Raw genomic sequence first — 21,505 nt, forward strand, 5'->3', positions numbered from 1 at the left:
CATCTTCAAATAGTCCCTTCTCCAATCCAGCAATGTGCCTGCTTCTCCACACTACATCAGCAGAGTGTATTATCAATTTCTTTGATGTTTGCCAATCAAATAGGAGGGAAATGCTGTATCAAAGAGTTTTAACTTGCGTTTTTCTCTTAATGAGTAAGATTGAATTTTTTATATGATTAAGAGCCACTTACTTTTTTTTCTGTGAACTCTCTTCATTTATTGTTTTGAAGATTTTCTTAATTTATTTGACAGAAAGAGCACACAAGCAAGGGAGTGGCAGAGGGAGAGGGAGAAGCAGGCTCTCGGCTGAGCAAGGAGACTGATGCAGGGCTTGATCCGAGGATGCTGGGATCATGAGCTGAGCTGAAGGCAGCCGCTTAACTGACTGAGCCACCCAGGGGACCCTTTCTTCATTGTTTTTTATTGGCTTGTAGTGCTTTATACTAACTTCTGAAATTCCTTAATTCTATTAGCCCTTTGTCTATCACATGTGTTGGAACTATTTTCCTTGTTAATCATCTGTCTTTTGCATATGTTCATGGTGATTTTTGCCAAACTAACGTTTTTCATTGTCATGGCTTCTGGATTTTGAGCAGGAGTTAGAAAGGCCTTCTCTAGGTCACCTGGGTGACTTGGTTAAGTGTCTGCCTTCCATTCAGATCATGATCCTGGTGTCCTGGAATTGAATCCAACATCAAGCTCTCTGCTCAGCAGGGAGTCAGCTTCTCCCTCTGCCCCTCTCCCCTGCTCAAACTTGCTAGTTCTTGCTCTCTCTTAAATAAATAAATAAATCTTAAAAAAAAGACCTTCTTTACTCCAAAATTAAAAAGGATTTTCCATATGTTTTCTTTTTGTCCTTTTATGATTTCACTGTTATACATTTGTATCTTTTTTTGATTTGAATTTCACTCTGGTATGATGTAAGGTATGGAACCAACTTTACATTTTTTCAGATGGCTATATTTCTGTCCTAATGCCATTTATTGAATTATCCATCTTTTCCTTGGTGATTTCCCAAAATTATTTGGGTGTATTTCTGGATTTTCTGTTTTTATTGGTCTGTCTATTCATGTATCAGAGACACACTGCTTTATTTATTGAGGCTTTATTTATTATTTTTTAAAAAGTTTTTATTTATTTATTTGAGAGAGAGAGAGCATAAGAGCTGGGTAGAGGGAAGGGAAGAGGAAGATGCAGACTCCCCGCTGAGTGGGAAGCCTGATGCAGGGCACAATCCCAGGACCCAGGACCCTAGGATCACAACCTGAGCCGAAAGCAGATGCTTAACGGACTGAGTCACCCAAGTGCTCCTTATTGAGGGTTTTTTTTTTTTTTTTAAGATTTTATTTATTTGAGAGAGAGAGATAGCCAGAGCAAGAGCAGGGGTCAAAGGGTAGAGGGAGAGGGAGAAGCAGACTCCCCTCTGAGCAGAGAGGACTCAGGGCTCTATTTCAGAGCCCAGGGATCAGGATCTCAGCTGAATGGTGGCAGATGCTTAACCAACTGAGCCACCCAAGCACCCCACTGAGGCTTTCAAATATGTTTTCTTATCTAGTAGCCAGCCACCACCCTATAACTCTTTGTTTTCAAAGTTTTCCTGGCCGATTCTTTCGATTCTTTCTGATTTTTTCCCATATGTAAATCAGAATCACTTCATCTAGTTAAAAATAAATTTATTAATTAATTTAGGAAGCATTGACATCTTTTTGATGTTAAATCTACTCATCCAAGAACATGATGTTTTTCACCATGTGTTTAAGTGTTTTGTGCCATTCAGGGATTATTTAAAGTTTTACTCACATAGATCTTGTTAAATTTTTATAAAAGTTTATTGCTAGTTATTACATTGTTATATTTATATATTCCTTGTATAATATTGATCTTTTGCATAATTTCATTGTATCTTCCAACTGGTTGTTAACTAGAGGCATGATAGCTCTCTCTCTCTCTCTATATATATATTTCATATATATGTATATGTGCATATACATATATATGTACATTTTTCCAGTTTGCTGCTGAATTATTTTGTATGTGTAGTTTTTCAGACAATCTCATCTGTTTTTGACCTGATGGATATGTGGGAAATAAAATTCTGTTGTGTGAAGAGACCGAGATTTTGGGTTTGTTATTACTGGAACATTTCCTAGCTATTCTGACAGATAAAAGTGATTTAAAAAAAAAAAAGACACTCAACACACAAGTATATTAGGGTAAAATTCTGTGGGGGCAGTGAAATAGAAGCAGTTAAGGAGAAAAGGGAACAAATTTTTTGTTACATAATTTACTCATATATTTTTAAAATGGAAAAAGGTGGGAATTGAATTGCTGTAGTGTTTATATTCTAATGGGTATTTTATTTTATTTTAAGATTTTATTTATTTGACAGACAGAGATCACAAGTAAACAGAGAGGCAGGCAGAGAGAGATGAGGAAGCAGGCTCCCCGCTGAGTAGAGAGCCCGATGTGGGGCTCGATCCCAGGACCCTGGGATTATGACCTGAGCCAAAGGCAGAGACTTTAACCCACTGAGCCACCCAGGCACCCCTTAATGGGTATTTTAAAGAGTAACATCATTTTATTTAAAACTGTCAAGATTTAGGGCTCCTGACTGGCTCAGTTAGTGGAGCATGCTACTCTTGATCTTGGAGTTGTTAAGTTCAGCCCCATATTGGGTGTAGAGATTACTAAAAAATAAAATCTTCAGAAGCACCTGGGTGGCTCAGTCAGTTAAACAGCCAACTCTTGATTTGGGCTAAGGCCATGATCTGGGCTTTCTGGGATCTAGCTCAGTTCAGCAGGGCCTCTACTTGAGGATGTTTCTTCCTCTCCCTCTGCCCCTCCTACCCAAGCCCCCACCAATAAATAAATCTTAAAAAAGAAAAAGAAAAAAAGTCCACATTTACAGCTTGCCAGAAATCTTGTCCTTTGCAACCTCTTTAACCTACACTGAATTCTTGCAGATGTGCCAGGTAAAGAGTCTTTAGAAGCTGTTTGTACTGAATGTCTCTCCATAGGTAAACTGCCTGGGCTCTTTTTGCTGAGTACAGGTGCTTGCTTTCTCCAGGCCCTTCTGAAGGACCCATCCCAGCCTGCATCACAGGATTCCTCCACCTCTTTTCAAGGCAGACTGACTCAGCTCAGGCAGGGAATTTGTGGGTCCTACTAATGTCACACAAGGTTGTTCTGGGAAAACCAAATCCGAGGACTTCCCCTTTAAGAACACGCACTCTGGGGGCGCCTGGGTGGCTCAGTGGGTTAAGCTTCTGCCTTCAGCTCAGCTCATGGTCCCAGGGTTGTGGGATGGAGCCCTCCATTAGGCTCTCCGCTCAGCGGGGAGCCTGCTCCCCCGCCCCACACCGCCCCCCCCTCGCGATTGCCTCTCTGCCTACTTGTGATCTCTGTCAAATAAATTTTTAAAAAATAAAAAAAAAGAACATGCACTCTGAAGCCAGATGCTGGGGTTTGAATGCGGAGTGGGTTTCCTAATAGCGTGTTCTTGAATGCTTATCAGCTTGCGTCTTAATTCCCTCATTTGCAAAATGATTTATTATGGATATTACATGACCTAATGAATGCGGAGCTTTGGAAATAGTGATTGGCAGAGTGAGCGCAGTGTCTGTGCTGGCAGCCTCTACCTGGTACTCTGGGGCATGCGAGTGTCCCAGCGATATTCCAGGCCGGAGCCCTGTGCCACTCGGTGGGATAACACTTCGACTGCCCGCCACTACACTAGCCCTGGCTGGGGGGTGCTGAGCCTTGCCCTCAGTTGTCACCATCCAGCATCACAGCCAGGACCGGGTCACATACCACCACCGCACCCTTGCGTCTTCATTTACACACAGGTTCCTGCAATACGGTGGCTGTTTTAATACAAAATCGAAGACATATTTCTCATAAAAAATTTTAGTAAAACTCTATATTCCAGTATGTCCCTTCCACGCTGCATTAGTAGAAGGGCAAAAACAGGGTGAGGAAAAAGTCCATCTGAGTGCCTATTCCGAAAAGTGGACACGGACGTCCCCGTGGGCGCCGCCGCCGCGGGTTACTCGCCCACCCGCACGCGGTGCCCTAGGGTAGACAGACCAGCCTTGGGTCGCACGCCACACGGCTCCAGACACTCTCCATCCGGGGGCCTCTTAGACGCCGGCGGGAGCGCGCACGCCTCTACCCTAGTCTGAACGGAGACTTCCAGTCACGTGCCCAGCGCGCCCTCGCAGCGGCGCGCTCCAGGCGGAAGTGAGGTCGGTGGCTCGCTGGCTGCGCAGCGTCGGCTGGTAGCGCGGGCTGCGGAGAGGCGGGCCGGGTGAAGCCGAGCGATTGTAAGCGCGGACCGGGGAGGCGGCGGCGGCGACCGGGGACTTCGAGGCTCAGCCCCCGCATCGGAGCACTCTTCTGCGGCGCTCGCCCCTCGCCAAGCCCCACCGCCGAGCCCACCCCGGGCCGGCGTGCGCTGGTCACTGAGGCCCAGGCCGCCGCCGCCGCCGCCGTCGCGGCGCGGTGAGTGCGGGCGGGCGGGCGCCCCCGGGCGGGGGCGGGGCGGAGGGGCGACGCGGCGCCCTCTCCGGCTCCGGGCTGCACGCGAGCCGGGGCGGCGGGCTCCGGCGGCGGCGCTGCCCGGCCGGAAGTGCGGCGCTTTGTGCGGCGGGCCTGGGGCGGCGCCAAGGTCGGGCCCGCGGCTCGGGGTTGCCTGGCGCCGGGTTCGGGATACGGCCTGTCGGCCCCTGGGCCAAACCTCGGCTGTGCTTTGTCCGGGGGGTAAACCAGGCAGCTGGGAGCCCAAGGGAGGCGGAGCTGGGCGCGGACTCGCGCACGGCCAGGTGCGGTGTGCGCGGCGGGGGAGGGGGGTGCTGCCCAGGTGGCCGGTGAGAGGTGGAGTCAGTGCACAAGAATGTTCCCTGGGCCTTATTAAGGTCCGACTCAGATCCGGTTAGGAAAACGTATGAAAAAATGAGAAGCAGCAGGGTGTTGTTTTCTGTAACTTAGATTTAGGATTCTTGTGGTTGTAATCATTTCGAATGTATAAACTATTCACTTTGTCTACCCACGAAGTGAAAATTATTCCATTTGCTTGCCAGAAGCTTAGTGTTCGCCCTCAAGCTTGAAAGGCTTTTAATGATTTCTTCAGAAAGGACGTTTCGTGGTCCAGTCTGGGTTAACTTTGAAAAGAAGGTGTACCTTTGCAACCTGTCAACAAACAGGGTATTTTTCTTTTATAATATATGTAAGTGCATGTAATGGATTGTATGAGTTAATGTTTCACTCAAGTCATACATAAAAATATTTTGGAGTGTTTTTGGCATGCAGGAAAAATTTTGTCTTGTTCCCACACCTTAAATTCTCAAGTCATCCTTGTGTAATTTGAGATTTTCTCAAATATTACATGAAAAAGTTTAAAAGTTTTCGCTGTGGACAATAATAGGGACACACTTTGCAAATTTGTTAAGTAGTGCACTATTTTTGCTGACATCCAGTTGGATAACTTAAAGTTCTCTTTTTTAATGCTAAAGCTAGTGTGTGCATATTGTGAAGATTTTTTTTTTCCCCTTCAGCTTAATAAAGCTAGCTTGCTTTGGTTGGGGTGTTTGCATGTTTCTTACGTTTAGTTGTGAATGTGACTAAATGGAAGCTGAGAATTGTTAGAGGTCTCCGGAGGCCTTCTGAGTTGGAGACAGCTGGCTGCCTGTGCGTTCTGCCTGGTGTTCTTGGGCAGCAGTCTCTAGAAATGCTGAGCAGGTAGCAGCATCCCCTCTTCCTGGTTCCTGTCCTTGTAAATAGTGGGAAGATTGGGTTGTGCTTGTGAGGCAAGTGCCTGCATCTCAGGAGGAAGCACCATCTGCTGCTGTTGCTATTATTGCCCCCTGCCCTTTTATCAGGCCCTGATATATTTGTTAGGATATTTATTATTCTGCTCTACATCTGCCTTTCAACTCATTTTCATTTTGAGTTTAGAATTGTGATACTAAAATCATTGGAATTTTTGAACAACAGGAAAATTAGTATAATGCCACAGAGGTAGAGGATTAAAATTGAAAAAAAAATTAAGTGGATTTTTAAAAAAAGATATTATTTATTTATTAGAGAGAGAGAGGGAGACGGAACACAAGCCAGGGGAGTGGGAGCAATAGAAGCAGGCTTCCCGCTGAGCAGAGTGTCTGATGCAGGGCTTAGATGCTTAACTCAGTATGCTCACTCAGGTGCCTGAAATTTAAGTGCATTTTAAATATCTTAGCTTTTTATAGGTTCTGTAGAAAAAAAAAATATTTAAAGTAGGCTCCACGGGGCGCCTAGGTAGCTCAGTTGGTTAAGCAACTGCCTTTGGCTCGGGTTATGTTCCCAGGGTCCTGGGATAGAGCCTGGTGTCAGGCTCCTTACTCAGCGGGGAGCTTCTCCTTCTGCCTGCTACTCCGCCTGCTTGTGCTTTATCTCTCTCTGTCGAATAAATAAATAAAATTAAAGTAGGCTCTGCGGCCAGTGTGGAGACCAGCATGGGGCTTGAACCTACAACCCTGAGATCAAGGCCCAAGCTGAAATCAAGAATTGGAGTCTTAACAGACTGAGCCACCCAGGACCCCTATAGGTATAGGTTCTGTAGTTTAAAGGGAAATTTTTGTCCACCAAACTTGTCTCACTTAAACAGCTTCTTTTCCAGTATCAGTTGAAACACCTATAAAAAGTGGTACACCAATGTAATAAAGTAATAGTTACTTTTTTCATATCTGCTTTCCACTCTACATCTGTGTCTTTGGAGTCTGACCAGTCCTGTGAGAAATACATGAATTTCTCCCAAGAGGTTGCAAACCTCAGTAGTGAAGGGAGACTTTGAGGGAGTTGAGAAGAACTTTCTTATATGCTTTTCTTTATAATATCAGACATTGCTGAGAATTTCCAGTGTTGTGCTGAAGGGTATATCTTGTATATTAATATTAGTCTCCGAGAGAAATAAAATTTAACCCTCTTGAAATTAGTTTTGTTGGTATGAAATACTATTAAAAGCCTTCAAAGTTTTATAATTTCTGTTGTGTGTGGAAACTTTCTTTAGATCATGGTATCTTTTGAAACTAGAGAAAATAATACAGTGATGGGTCTTAAATGTATCTTTGATTATTACAGGATTTTCAAATTCAAAAATTTTTGCTGTCATCTTTTTTAAAGGTAAATCTGAGATTGGGTTTCCTGGTGCAGGTGTCAGACCACCCATAGGTATTCTGACAGTTGAGTCATTCGACATGGGTTTAAAAAAAAAAAAAAAAAAGTGGTACCTTCTGGATCCAGTGTTGGAATTGGAGTCTTTGTTCCACAGTAAATCAGACTGGGAAACTGGTTTCTGGGTTGCCAATGGCACTAGGATAGGAGGCAGAATGATGATGATGTGTTTTTTCTTTATTTTTTTTGTTACGCAAACTTAAAACGAGTAACAATACCATATGCAGCCATAATCCAATACCTCAGCATAACAATCATTAGTATTTTACTGTAGTTTTCCTTTTTTCTAAGAATAGATTCAGACATTAAAACCATTACGTAGTTTTGTTTGGATTTTGGTTTAGATTGAAAAAACTGTAAGAAGATATTTAAAGGATTTGGGGACACAAGTGAATATGGGCTAAGTATCAAATGGTATTCATTTTGCTAGGTATGGTGATAGCATTTTGGTTACGTAAATGTTTTTGTAGTAGTACCTTAGGTGATGCAGAGTAATTCTATTATATGAGCATGCATTTAATGTTAAATAGTTTGATTTCTGGAAATGTTAAGATTGGCTAGTGGGTTCAGCTTTCATAGTCACTAATCAATAAATAGATGGTATTTCAAGTATTCTGAGTTATATTTTATTAATTATTTTTTAAAAGATTTATTTATTTATTTGACAGGCAGAGATCACAAGTAGGCAGAGAGGCAGGCAGAGACAGAGGAGAAAGCAGGCTCCCCGATGAGCAGAGAGCCTGATGCGGGGCTTGATCCCAGGATCCTGAGATCATGACCTGAGCGGAAGGCAGAGGCTTTAACCCACTGACCCACCCAGGTGCCCCAGAGTTGTATTTTAAATAAATGTCTCAGCTTCATTTTTTTTTTTTTTTTTTTAAGTAAGCTCTATACCCATATGGGACTTGAACTCAACTATCCTGAGATGAAGAGTCACATGCTCAACTTCATATTTATTGCTGTGAAAAGTTATATTTTCTATCACACAGTTCTTCAAAAACATTCAGAAGATATATATAAGCTGTCTGAGTGCCTAGCACTGGTGAAATACAGGAAGACAGCTGAACAAAGTATTTTTCTCTGCTCTTGAGGCTTAGAATCTCGGGGGATTCTTATTTTTTGAACAAGTAACCTAAGAAGCTTTTTTTTTGTGGGGGGGGACATTAGTTCACAGACTGTTTTTATGTTGCTCAGTCAAGCCCTTTTATTGGATAGGAGAGGGAACCCCGCAACATTTTTCATCAATCTTTTTATATTTTCTTGTCTAATATTCAGTTCATTAAGATTTTTTGGTCTCGGGGTGCCTGGGTGGCTCAGTGGGTTGGAGCCTCTGCCTTTGGCTCAGGTCGTGATCTCGGGGTCCTGGGATCGAGCCCCGCATCGGACTCTCAGCTCAGCAGGGAGCCTGCTTTCCGCCCCCTCCACCCCCTGCCTCTCTGCCTAACTTGTGATCTCTGTCAAATAAGTAAATTTTAAAAATCTTCAAAAAAAAAAAAAAAAAAGATTTTTCGGTCTCTTTAGGAAACATCCTCTGGGGAGGTAAAAATGCTTTTAGGAAATAAAACTTCTGGGTAGTTTGAAACTTATGGTATTGAGAATTCATAGGCAATTCTATGTACTTTGTAGTGTCAAGTGTATAGTAGAATTGTATTATTGGTTTACACTGAGATCTTTATGGCAGGAGAGGCTTGTGTTCAATGCTTCATTTGGTTGTTTACGATTTTTTGGCTGTTATGAATAATAAAAATTTGTGTACAGATTTTTGTGTGGTTGTGTATTTTCATTTCTCTTAGGTATTTACCAAGGAATAGAATTACCAGGTCACCTGGTAACTCCTGTGTTAGTCTGCCATGTTACTCATGAGCTTCATTGCCTACCAGATGTCATCTGTTCAGCCCTACATTTAAGGGTCTACACATGATGGTTCTAAGAAATTAACCTGTGTTTTCATAGTCATAGCCCAGTATTGCTAAAGTGCATCTTGCATTTTCTCTCTTCAGTGGCTTTTTGGGCTCATACTGTTCAGAGCTACTACTTTCTATAATCAAGTTTTTCCTGACCATTCCTCCCCTCACCTGTTGAGTTTTTGCTCTCTCAACCTTCAGAACACTTCATTCCTTTATGGTACTTAGAGAGGGAATAAAAGCAGTCCTCCCACTGAGCAGGGAGCCCAGTGCGGGGCTTGATCTTAGGATCCAGGGACCATAACCTGAGCCAAAGGCAGAAGCTTAGTAACTGAGCCACCCAGGTGCTCCTCATGTCTTTTGTCTTACAGGCCAGAGTTCTCCTATATAATTGCTATCACCTACTTGTGACTGTTTAAGTTAAAATGTAGTTCCTTAGTTGTGCTAGCCACACTTGAGGTGTTCACTAGCCAGCATTAGTGGCTACTTTACATGTACAGTTACCATGCATTTTCATCTTCACAGAAGGTTCTATTGGACAACACTTTTCTAGATTGTAAACTCAGAAGATTGTGACTTGCTCTTTTTGTGTTCTTTGTGGCCATTGCATAGTGCTTTGCTTATTTTGAATTCAATTGAGAAAATTAGGTTCTGGCACAGAATAGAGAAACAGAATTTTGAGAATTATATATTTACTCAACAGATCATAGTTGAACGACAGAGATGAGGGCTTACACAGTTCTGTTGGAGATCCACCAAGAATAGGTTAAAAGTACAGGGTAATAGGGATTGGCAGTTGCCAATTTGTTTATTCTTTTTTTAATGCAGTGCTTGAACTCATGACCCTGAGATTGAGGGTCAGATGCTTAACTGACTGAGCCACCAGGTGCCCCCAGTTTGTTTATTCTATTTTTTTTTTAAGATATTATTTATTGGAGAGAGGGAGTGTCAGAGATAGTGAGAGGAGAGGGGAGGAGGAGAAGAGGGAGGAGAGGGAGAAGCAGGCTCCGTGCTGATCAGGGAGCCCAACATGGGGCTCGATCCTAGGACCCTGGGATCATGCCCAGAGCCCAAAGCAGACGCGCTTTACCGACTGAGCCACCTAGGCACCTCCCCAGTTTGTTTATTCTTAAACTCTGTAGTAAGATAATGTAATTGATTCTCCTGCTTGCTTTCTGTGCCTTCCTATCCTTGTTTTCTATCATCTGTATTGTAGACTGTGCTGTCCATATGGTAGTCCCTAGGCACATATGACTATTAAATATAGGTTGAGGCTCAGTTGGAGGACTCTTGATTTCGGGGTCATGAGTTCAAACCCCACATTGGGTGTAGAGATTACATAATAAATTAATTTTAAAAAATTGAGGTCAGATAAAATTTAAAAATCAGATCCTTCACTAGCCATATTTTTGGGGTGCTCAGTAGTTAATTTTAGCTAGTGGCTGCCATATTGGAAGGCACAGATAGAGAGCATCTTCATTGTTGCAGAGAGTACTGTTTGTTAGCACTGATCTAGACTAATCTCTTAGTTGTAATTGTGGATGTCATAGTAACTTTGGCTTAGAAGTTAAAAAAAAGTTATTTAAGTAAGAATGGCCTAATCACTGATGTTCCTGATTTATTCCTAATTTAGACTAGAACTTGTTACAAAGGCTAGGGATGTGACTGGGTATTTTTTTATGTGTACTGAACTGCTTGATTGTGAATACTTTAAATGAGTCAGGTAAGCTGAGACTTTGAAGTGGTTAATTTTTGCAATATGTTTTTGTAGTAGAATTTGATACCTGCAGTGTTTGAATGTGTATATGTTTTTAGAAAGTCAGCAGGTGGGGCACCTGGATGACTCAGTTGGTTGGGTGTCTGCCTTTGGCTCAGGTCATGATCCAGGGGTCCTAGAGTCGAGTATAAGCTGCAAGCTTGCTTCTCTCTCTCTCTCTCTCTCTCTCATGAATAAATAAAATCTTTTTCAAAAACAATTAGTCAGGTACTTGCACCTATTTTGTGCCAGGTACTGTTACTGGTGCTAGAGATACTACAGTAAATAGGAACAAGTCCCTGTTCCCTGTCTGCCACACGCTACTTTCTAGTGGGGGATGTGGTGGGGGAGGCAGACACTAAATAAGTATATATGTGTACATTTTGTTTATTTTTAATTTTTAATTTTATTTGTTTTTAAAGTAGGTTCCATGCTGTGCATGGAACCCATTGTGGAGCTTGAACTCATGACTTTGAGAGCAAGACCTGAGCCACCCAGGCATCCCTCTTTATTTTTAGTTTTAAGTAGACTTTTTTAGAGCAGTTTTAGGTTCACAGAAAAAATGAGCAGAAGGCACAGAGTTCCCATGTTACCTGTTGCCTGCTATCCCCCTATCCTGTACTGTTTTTATATTTAAATTTAAGATTCCCTTCATCCTTACTACCACCATTCCACACCAGTGAGGAATGTAGGTGAGGAATATAGAGTAGTCTTAATTAAACATACTTTTGTAATACATTGGTTGACAGAATTCAGAGGACCTTGCTGGAGATACTGATGAGAATCATATTTTTCTATTGGGGAAGGGGTAAAATGATGCTGGTGGCTGTGCAAGCTCTTGAACTTTTCAGGAAAAAAAAGATGATGAAAAAACATCGAATGGATTAATAGAGTTGCTAGGCTATAGCTGATTTGTCTCTTAAAGAAAATAGATACATATTTAACAAAGGTTATTTAACAAATAGAGAAAAGTATAAAAAGAACACCAAACCTACCCCATCTGGAGATCATCTCTGTTCACATTTTTATATTCTCCCATATTTTTTCTGTTGGTGCTAGAAGTGCACATGCCTGTACTACATGTAGGTGCAGATTTAGGATCATACTGCATAATACAGCATTGTTCTTTTCCTTTTGTCACATAACATATCAGTCATGTTTTTAAACACTTTAAAAAGTATCTGTGTAATATTTCACATTCTGCATAGGTCTGGTTTCCTTAACTATTCTTTGTTATAAGGACATTTAGATCATAACATTTTTTTCACTGTTTTAAGCAGGGACATAGAGAACACATTTTCCCTTAGCTTCTGATGCACTGAAGAAGTTGGAAAGATTACAGTGTTTAGGTGGGCTTTCATTAGGACTTCTGGCCTGCCTTTTCTGTGTTGGCTGGCAGCAGCATGAAATGCCTTGTTTTTCATCAACTAGAGAAGGGACTCTTGCTGCCTGCTCTTTTGCAAGTGATATTGGAGAAAAACTGGAGAATAAAAGTGCTTGGCTAAATTACTTTTTTTCCCCCTTTTTAGTTCTTGAAATCATGAATCCTGTTTACAGCCCTGGTTCTTCCGGAGTTCCCTATGCAAATGCCAAAGGAATTGGTTATCCAGGTAAGCAAGTAAAACTTTGTTTCATTATTGAAGTTTGAACACTGGTAAATTTCCTTGTTGCTCAGAATGCTTTCAGTTGACAAACCTAGCTCAAAGTGATCTATACAAAGAAGAAAATGTTTTGGGTCATGGAACTGAAAAATCAAGAGCTAGGACTATTTTTGGTCAAAGCTTGATCTGGTGGCTCCAGCAGTTGGACTAGGATCTAGTTTCTACCTCCTAGGCTCAGCTTCACTTCTCAGGATTGGCTCAGTGTTGGTCACAGGTTGCAGGTCTCTCCATTGTGGTCTCTTTGTGGTGTTCAGCAACCACCCCCCAGTAGTACCCTAGCTATGAGCCTCTATCTCTGCTCTATAGGAAGCCCCCTTGGGGCTTCTTGTTCTCTAATCAGACTAATCCTGGGATGTGTTCTGATTGCACTCTGCTTCTATCCCAGGGCCAGGGAGGGGATTCTACTAATTAATTTAGACCTGAGCCACCTTTTCTCCTTATTGGAGTCAGCTAGTAGAACATGGGCTGTGAGGGAGGTGGTAAAGCAAAATTTGGGGGAAAAGGAACTGGTTGTTTGAAAATAGCAAGTGGACATCCTAATTGGTGACATCTAACAAGGAGTAATTATTTGTAATGTTACAGTTTTATTGTGGATTTTTGCTTTCCGTGTGTTTTAATAACCCACACGGGGAGAGAAAGTGAGGCCTTAGGCCCTTGTGAGTCTGGGGATTGGAGGTGGGACCCCTTATCAATCTGGTTCCTCCAGCAGATAATACTCCCAGGGAAGAGTTAGAGTAAAAAAATCCATTCACTGGCTCCACAAGGCAATTTGTCTCTGCTTGGGCTCTATAGGAAGGGAAGATCTTTCCTAAGAGTTTGTGCCCAGTCAGGAATGTTGGAGGCTGTACTTTGTATTACTTGTACTTACCTGGGGGGTGGAGGGCAGTCCATAATTTTTAAGAAACGAACATAAAATGTAGTCTGCAGCCTGCATTACCCCCAGCGCCTGAGAGCAGCAAAAGCAGAACTGCTATGGAGACACATGTTCTCATTCCAGGTTGTGTGGGTTTCCCGCAAAATTATTATAAAACATGTGACTTCTTTACCACATAAAAATTACCAGTCATGACTGATTTCAGGAATAGAATATCAGATACCACATCATACAAGTTTAGAGTAATTGAAAATCTAAAAGAAATAAGACTGTAAGAGGGGAACAAGACACTGGGGGAAAAAAGAATGAATTGGAATTTAAAGAAATGAAAAAGCAAAGCATTTGAACAAAATTCAGGTTAAATTGTAGGTAAAACACTGCTAAATGGGAGAACGGGGCTGCAGAATAAGGAAAGAGGGGGCAGTAGGAGACCAGTTAAGAAATCGAGATGTCAGAAGAATTGGGGAGAATTAAGAGCTCCAGAAGGACTGAATAGAGAGACAAGAAGAGGAGTGACAGAATTTTCCAGAATAATTTAGTAGTGAGACCTGTTGTCTTTAAATTATCAAGACAGTTTAAACAGAATGCCAAGTAGCTTCCTGAGAATCCTGAGTGGATCTAGAGCAAGGGAAATAGGCAAAACCCAATGGTCTTAGTTTTACCTGATAGTTTAATAAATCAGTGACTGTCATACTCCAGTTCTATGCAGGGTGTCTAAATCCGTTCTTTGGTTGGTCAGAAGCAGGGTTGACAAACTTTTACGTAACGGTCCAGGTGTAGTATCTGTTTCAGGCTTTGTGGGCCATAGTGTCTCTGTTGCAACTCCTCAGTTCTGCTTTTCCAGAACTGAAGCAGCTGTAGATAATACTGTGTGTGTATATTAACATTGAAAACAGCCTCAGTAAGTTGATCCCCCCCCCCCCCAGCCGCAAAGTGCAATAGTCGTGACTTTTCAAATACTTTTTTTCTGCTCCCTTCTCTCTTGGGACTCCATTTATAGGTATGTTAAACCATTTTACTCTATTTCATATCTGTTGCGTCCTTTTTTGTATTTTACATCATTTTCTTCTGTGAGTTTTAATGTGGATATTTTGTACTGATTGGCTTCCATTTCACCAACCCTGCTAATTTTTCTCTAATTTGCTAAAAAACCCATTTATTGAATCTTTTCATCTACTCCATTTTTTTCCTCCAACATACTGTTATTTTAAAGACTTTGTTGGTAGAAGGCTGTCTGTGAATTACATGTGGGTTTGTTTCTATTGTCAATTTGTCTTTTTCTTTTGTTTTTCAACTATGCAGTTCTGTCTCTTGTCATGCCTAGTGTTTTTTCACTGAATGTAATATACAGTATATTAAAAATTGTGGCTCCAGTTGATGTCTTCCCTTTGAGGTAGATAGCATGCTGATTAGCTTTTTTTTTTTAACTGAGCTTTTTTGAGGTATGATTGACAAGTAAAAATTATGTATATTTAGGTTGTACAGTATGTTTTTTTGTTTTGTTTTTAAGATCTATTTGTCAGAGAGCAAGCACAAGCAGGGGGAATGGAGCAACAGGTAGAGGAAAAAGCAGGCTCCCCACTGAGCAGGGAGCCTGACGTGGGACTCAGTCCCAGGACCCTAGGATCATGACCTGAGCTGAAGGCAGACGCTTAATTGCTGAGATAGCCAGGTGTCCCAGTATTTTTTTTTTTTTTTAAGGTGTATGTGATGATTTAATGTATGTATACACTGTGAAATGATTACCACAATTGAGTATACTCAAATACTGTCAAATTTGGGAATTAGAATTTCAACACATAAATTTTGAAGGAGACACAAATACTCAGTTCATATCATGCCCTCACTCCAGTTGGTAATGGACACTGAGATGAAATTAGGGTAGTAGGCATTTTTGGGGAACATTTGTGAAAGGTCTAATGAAGAGGATGCAGAATCAGGTAGTGGGGAGCCTCAGGACTGTGCTACACATTGCTGAATTCTTAGCTCATGGGGGAGCTGTGAGGGAAAAACTGGAAGTTAAAGGAGGCCCTCATTAGGCAGAAGTGGCCTTCGGAGATGCCGCTGCCAGAGGCTGGCAGTCCATGTACGGCTCGTGGCTGAATAACGGCTTCTTTTCTGGAATGGAGATTCAGGTGATGGTGATGTTTGCTTTGCGTTGTCAACTCAGTATATCCTAGAAGTCATTCCTTGTCCGTTTACAAAGGTTTGCCTTGTTCTTTTTTTATTTTGTAGAGTACTGCTGTGTCACCTGCATCTTGTGGGGTTTCCATAGTTAGATTCAGCCAATTCTTTGGGTAGATGTATTGTTTGAAGTATTTTGATATTCCTGTAATATTACAGCATATGTTGATTGTGGAAGTTATCTTCAGAGTGGGTTCCTTGAGATGGGATTGCTGGGTGAGAGTGTAAATGCATACTTAATTTTTTTTTTAAAGATTTCATTTATTTATTTGACAGAGAGAGATCACAAGTAGGCAGAGAGGCGGGCAAAAAGAGAGAGGAGGAAGCAGGCTCCCTGCTGAGCAGAGAGCCCGATGTGGGTATCTATCCCAGGACCCTGGGATCATGACCTGAGCTGAAGGCAGAGGCTTCAACACACTGAGCCACCCAGGTGCCCCACATACGTAATTTTTAAGATGCTTCTGATTTTTCCTCCATAGGATTTTTACTGTTTTGTATTCCTACCAGAAGTGTGTGAGGCGATGGTTTCCCCACAGTCTTGCCAACAAAGTGTGTTTTCAGCTTTTGGAGTTTTACCAGTCTCATGTTAGAAATGGGATGGGTGTAGTGGTAGTTAGCAATTCTGTCCAGATCTCTACTGAATTTTTTTTCTTTCTTTTTTTTAGTTTTAAGAATTATTTATATTATTAAATTTTCATATTTTGTATAGTATTTTTTGTTAATGTAATTTGTAAGTATTTTTTCTTAGTTTATTTTTTTTTTACTTAGCTTATGGTATCTTTTGCTCTGAAGTTTTTATTTTCATGAAGTAATAAATCTCATAAAAGTGGTTAGAATTTGGGGTCACTTACAGTCTCTTACAAGAGGGGAGTCTGGGCAGCGTAGTTTCTAGCATTCCAGTGTTTCTGTCCCAGAAGGGAGCTAGACCAGATGTTGAAGGAAACAGTCCATAGTACTTGGCTGTGAGGGGCATTTTTAGGAACATGGTGGTGTTGCCAGAAAGATTGACAGGGATAGGAAGGAACAGTGCTTCTCAACTTTGATGATTGGAGCCCTGCAGGTTGGAATTTTCTAGAAAAATGAAGAAACAGAAGATGCTACAACCAAGGCCAGTTAAAACAGTGTTTGTGGGGGTTCCAGGGAGGTAGTTCTTTCAGGGGTTTCTATGTGGGGGTTTTGTATGGCCAAGGTGGAAGGTCAACTGTGCTGGGGTTCTGGGTCAGTGTAGTAGTGTACGTGTGGGATTTGGTGGTGTGTGAGGGTGGTATACTTCTATGCGTAGGAATAGAAGTAAGGATGTCCTGTTTCTGGTGGTTAATTATGCTTTTTAAATATTTGTTATGTGGCTTTTCTCTTTCATTTTAGAGCATGTTTAACTCACTGTTAGAAGGTGAAGCTAGGAAGGGCCAAGCAAACATAATAATAGTGTTCCAGGAACTCTTAGACACAAGACAAGTACAGAAGCAGACAATGCTGCTGGAGGATTTATCGGTAGACTTTATGGAGAGATGAGGTCATTTGGATTTTGAGGGAATTGTTGGAGAAGCCTGTAAGATATGATCTAGGTCAATAGTATTTTAAAATTTGTTTTTAACAATGAAACCTTAGAAAAGATTTGTAAGTGGTTCCTTAGTACTAGGATGAGTTACAGCATCTCCCAGGGGGGAGTTTCGGGCACGCTCCAGAGCCTGCTTGTCCTCCTGCTGCTCACAGTTGAGGCCTCTAAGGAAATGCTTAGGATTCATTGAACACAGGTTGAAAACCACCTTCCTGGTCTTTTAAAAAAAAGCCATTTTAGGTCCGTGGAATCAAGTGGAATCTGTCCTTGATGTCCAAAATGAGGGAGTCTGGTGAGCATTTGATCCCCTCAAACTGTTTTCTAAGTAATTGGACAAACAGGAAAATTATAATCTAGGAAGGAAACTCCAAATAGCTTCTATTGAGGTAGGGGAGGATCAGTTTTGAGAAAGAAGAAAGCAACTCTGAAGCAGAGGATTTGTATATGAAGTGAGAACTGGGCACTTGCAAGTAGGGATTCCTTGGGAGCAGTGGGACTGAACTTCTGTCCTTGCCCTTGGAAGAGACCCATGGAAACTACAGGACAGCTGGAGCAGGAGGTGCAGCAGCTCAGGGGCATCCAACCTGTGCTGGAGACTGCAGGGATTCTTGTAAGGCACTTTATCCAAAATCTTTATAAATGACATTCAGATCCACAAAGATTACCTTTGGAATTCTACTCTGAACTCTACTCAGTTTTCTCCTTTATGTTATCCTACTACCCTTATGATTTTTTCACTTTGGTTACTCAACCACCACAGTACCTTAGATATCCCTGGGAGACACTTTTCTCTGAGTCTAAACAGTGTCTTTCATTTGAAGTCTGCCTTTCCATTTCAACTTTATTTACAGGTGAGGGGAAAGAGGGATGGAGAAGTTAACACCTCTTCACAACTAGTTTGTGACGGTAGTAAAGACTAAGGAATGTGGGTCATCTTTGTTGGTTCTTTGCCCTGAATATAAGGAAGTAGATTCTAATGGTCCAACTGTCACTTGAATGGAGCATTTTGAACTGTGAACCAGATAGGTTCACCCAGATAGGTCTAGGGAACCTTACAGGGGTCCTTAGGCTCTCAGGAGGCCAAAAGCAGGTAATTGAGGCCCCTTTGCTGATGGATGCCTGGTAGCCAGGATTTTGACTGTAATGCTGTCTTATTTGATGTTTTTGTTGTAGTCACATTTGATGTTTTTGTTTTAGTAGTGGTTATGGTTTAGTGTTACTAAGGAGTCTCATTTATATTAATAAAGATTAGGTTGCTTGCAAGTGGTTTGTGAGATTGGATTTTTCCCATTTCCGTGTGTCAGTGTGCCAGTTAACAGCTCCCTCACCACACAGTTTCCTAGCATTCTTATTACTGTTGCTAAGTAATAAATTTTCTGATGAAAATCTACTGTAAAACTGCCAGAAGTATTAGGAGTTTTCTGACTTCAGCTTAGGTTTGTTTTTTTGTTTTGTTCTGTTTTTTGGCATTCTGACTCAATTTTCTGCTAAATTTTTTCAATTGCCTTTACTTAAAGGTTTAAAAGACTTAATTATGTTTGTGTCCCATTCCAATTTTTTAAAATTTAAATTCAAGTTAGTTATCCTATGGTATATTATTAGTTTTAGGGTAGAGTTTAGTGACTCATTGGTTGCAAAAAACACCCATTGCTCATTACATCACGTGCCCTCCTTAATGCCTGTCACCCAGTTACCCTGCCCTCCCATGCACCTCCCCTCCAGCAACCTTCAGTTTGTTCCCTATAGTTAAGAGGCTCTTATGGTTTGCCTCTCTGTTTTATCTTATTTTATTTTTCCTTTGTTTCCCTTTATGTTCATCTGTTTTGTTTCTTAAATTCCACATGTGAATGAAATCATGTATTTGTCTTTCTCTGGCTGACTTACTTCACTTAGCATAATACCAGCTACAACGTTCCATGCACATTGTTGCAAATGGTAAGATTTCATTCTTTTTTATGGCTCAGTACTATTCCATTGTGTATATATACCACATCTTTATCCATTCATCTGTAAATGGACATCTGTGACCCATTCCAGTTCTGAGGAAAGGAGACAACTAGTGACAAACTGTTGGGTTCCTTCAGTCAGTCTGGAGTTTGATGAAAAGATAAGAACGACTGGGTCTTTAGGAGCCATGGTTGTAAAATTATGTTACTCCTTCAGGTGGTGATATCCCATTGTTCTGTTTTTCTCCAGCTGGTTTCCCCATGGGCTATGCAGCTGCAGCTCCTGCCTACTCCCCCAGCATGTACCCTGGAGCGAATCCTACCTTCCAAACAGGTATGCAGCCTATGTGTGCTGGCTGACATAAGTGCTTTGTCCCTGTGGCTTAGGAGAATGTAAAGTGGGTGGGTTTTGAGAAGTGTGGTTATAGAATTAGGATTTGGGTTGAATTGATTTCTTGGTTTGTAAGTTCAGTCTTGTTGATGAGTGTGATAAAAACTTTATTCTTACTGTATGTAAAACTTTTAGATACTGCATTTCTGATGTTCTTCCATAACATAGATCTTTATTCTAATCATATGTCTTTATAGGTAACTAGTGCCAGGACATATATTTATGAAACTGTTGATTACTAGAAACTAAAGATAATTTTGCCTAGTTAATAGGTGGAATTTCCATGCTGCTAATATTTTTAGAGATGACTGATTTCTCTCCAGTGTTTTAGCACTCTGGTTATAGTTTTACTGTTTTTTCTTTCAAGTGTAGTTAATAATGTTACATTAGTTTCAGGTGTACAACACAGTGATCCTACAAATGTTCTTTATGTTGTTCTTACCACAAGTGTAGCTACCATCTGTCACCAGACGACCCTATTACAATACCATTGACTATGTTCTCTACACTGTCCCTTTTATAGTTTTAAAACAAAGTCTTATTTCATATGCATGAGATTATTTTTAGATTTTAGAAATCAGTGATACAGTTCAAAGTTAACTTGGTTTGGGTCTGAACTTTGTAAAGGGAGTGATACTTTCCTCTGTGAACTTGTACTCTGGTGTGGCCTTGTTCCAGGGTTCACTCACCGACACTGGACTTTGTGATTCACCTGCAGCAGTGGTGGCCCACAGCGACCTGAAGTCTTGGCCTCATAGATCTGCTGGCGTGCTTCACTTTTTTCACCTTAGAACCCCTAGCCTCACACAGTTAACTTAGATGGAAAAGGAGATAAGAGTAGTGTCCCTTCCTTGAATTCTCCCTGTTTTGCTAATCATAAAATTCTTCTGTGACTCTTCTGTCCTTTCTCCTGTTTCTATTCCTACTCTGACTGCATTTGTTCAGCTTGTAGCTCACAACCAAAGACTTTGGCTTGCTCATCCTGCTCCCAGGCTTTTCTCCTTTGGTTCATGTTTCCTGCTTGCTTATACCAGAGTAATGTTTCAGAATAAGGTTTCCTCTGACTGTAAAGGCAAGACTCTCAACTTTAAATCTCTGGTTCTTTGCCACATTGGCCTGTTCTTTCCAAAATCGTTTTTGTTTTGTGTTTTTGCTAGCATTTACTAACGTTTTTTCTCTCCCACCTGGCCGAGAGTACCTGCTACTTTGTTGCCTATGTTTTGGGATCAATTAAGGAAATCCCTTCCCTGGTATCAGCAATATTATGTTACTACTCACTGGATTCTTTAACAGCTATATGGCACCGCCCATCTCCTTTTGTAAAACTTCTCAGGTTTAACTTCTTAAAAGTAGTTCTCTTGGGGCATAGATGACATAGAGTAAATTATACATATTTAAAGTGTATAGTTTGATAATTTTTGATATAATGTATATCACTCTCACAGTTGGGAGTGAATATAACTCTGACTAAAAGTTTTCTCCTCACCCTTTGTGATTTCTATCAGGATCCCGAAAATCACTGATTGGTTTTCTCTCCTATAGATTGCCTTATTTTCTAAAATTTTGTATAAATGAATCATACGGAATGTCCTTTTTTTCTTCTTCTTCTTTTTTGGACTGCTTTCATGCAACGTAATTAACATCCATGTTGTAGTGTTTATCAGTAATTGGTTCCTTTTTATTGTTGGATTCCATTGTTTGGGAATACCACAGTTTGCTTACCCATTTTCCAGTTAACGTATGGATTATTTGCAGTTTGGGGTTGTTAAAGATGAAACTGCTGTGAATATCTCTGTACAAGTCTGTGTGGATATATGCTTCGTTTCTCTTGAGTAAATACAAAGGAGGAGAATGGCTGGTTCTCAAGGCAAGTGAATATTTAACTTCGTGAAAAATTGCCAAACTGTCTTCCAAAATGGTTGTACTGTTTTCTGGTTCCATCCACAGTGTATGAGAGTTCCAGTTCCTTTACTTGCTTGTCAATACTTGGTATAGTTGTTCTGTTTAATTTTAGCCATTTGAACT

General features: G+C 41.1%; 1 protein-coding gene across 1 annotated transcript in view; it reads left to right on the forward strand.

Moving 5' to 3' along the window:
- Positions 1–4,324: 4,324 nt before the first annotated feature.
- The window catches only part of FAM168B (family with sequence similarity 168 member B), a 42,040-nt gene continuing 24,859 nt past the window's right edge, over positions 4,325–21,505 (forward strand). Inside the window, exons 1-3 of the mRNA XM_032843167.1 lie at positions 4,325–4,500; positions 12,396–12,476; positions 19,340–19,423. Of these exons, the coding sequence (XP_032699058.1) occupies positions 12,407–12,476; positions 19,340–19,423 (154 nt within the window). The 5' untranslated portion in view covers positions 4,325–4,500; positions 12,396–12,406. The remainder of the gene's footprint in view (positions 4,501–12,395; positions 12,477–19,339; positions 19,424–21,505) is intronic.

The sequence above is a fragment of the Lontra canadensis genome, unplaced genomic scaffold (assembly GCF_010015895.1).
Source record: "Lontra canadensis isolate GAN:19392208 unplaced genomic scaffold, GSC_riverotter_1.0 scaffold136, whole genome shotgun sequence".
In the NCBI taxonomy this organism is placed as follows: Eukaryota; Metazoa; Chordata; class Mammalia; order Carnivora; family Mustelidae; genus Lontra; species Lontra canadensis.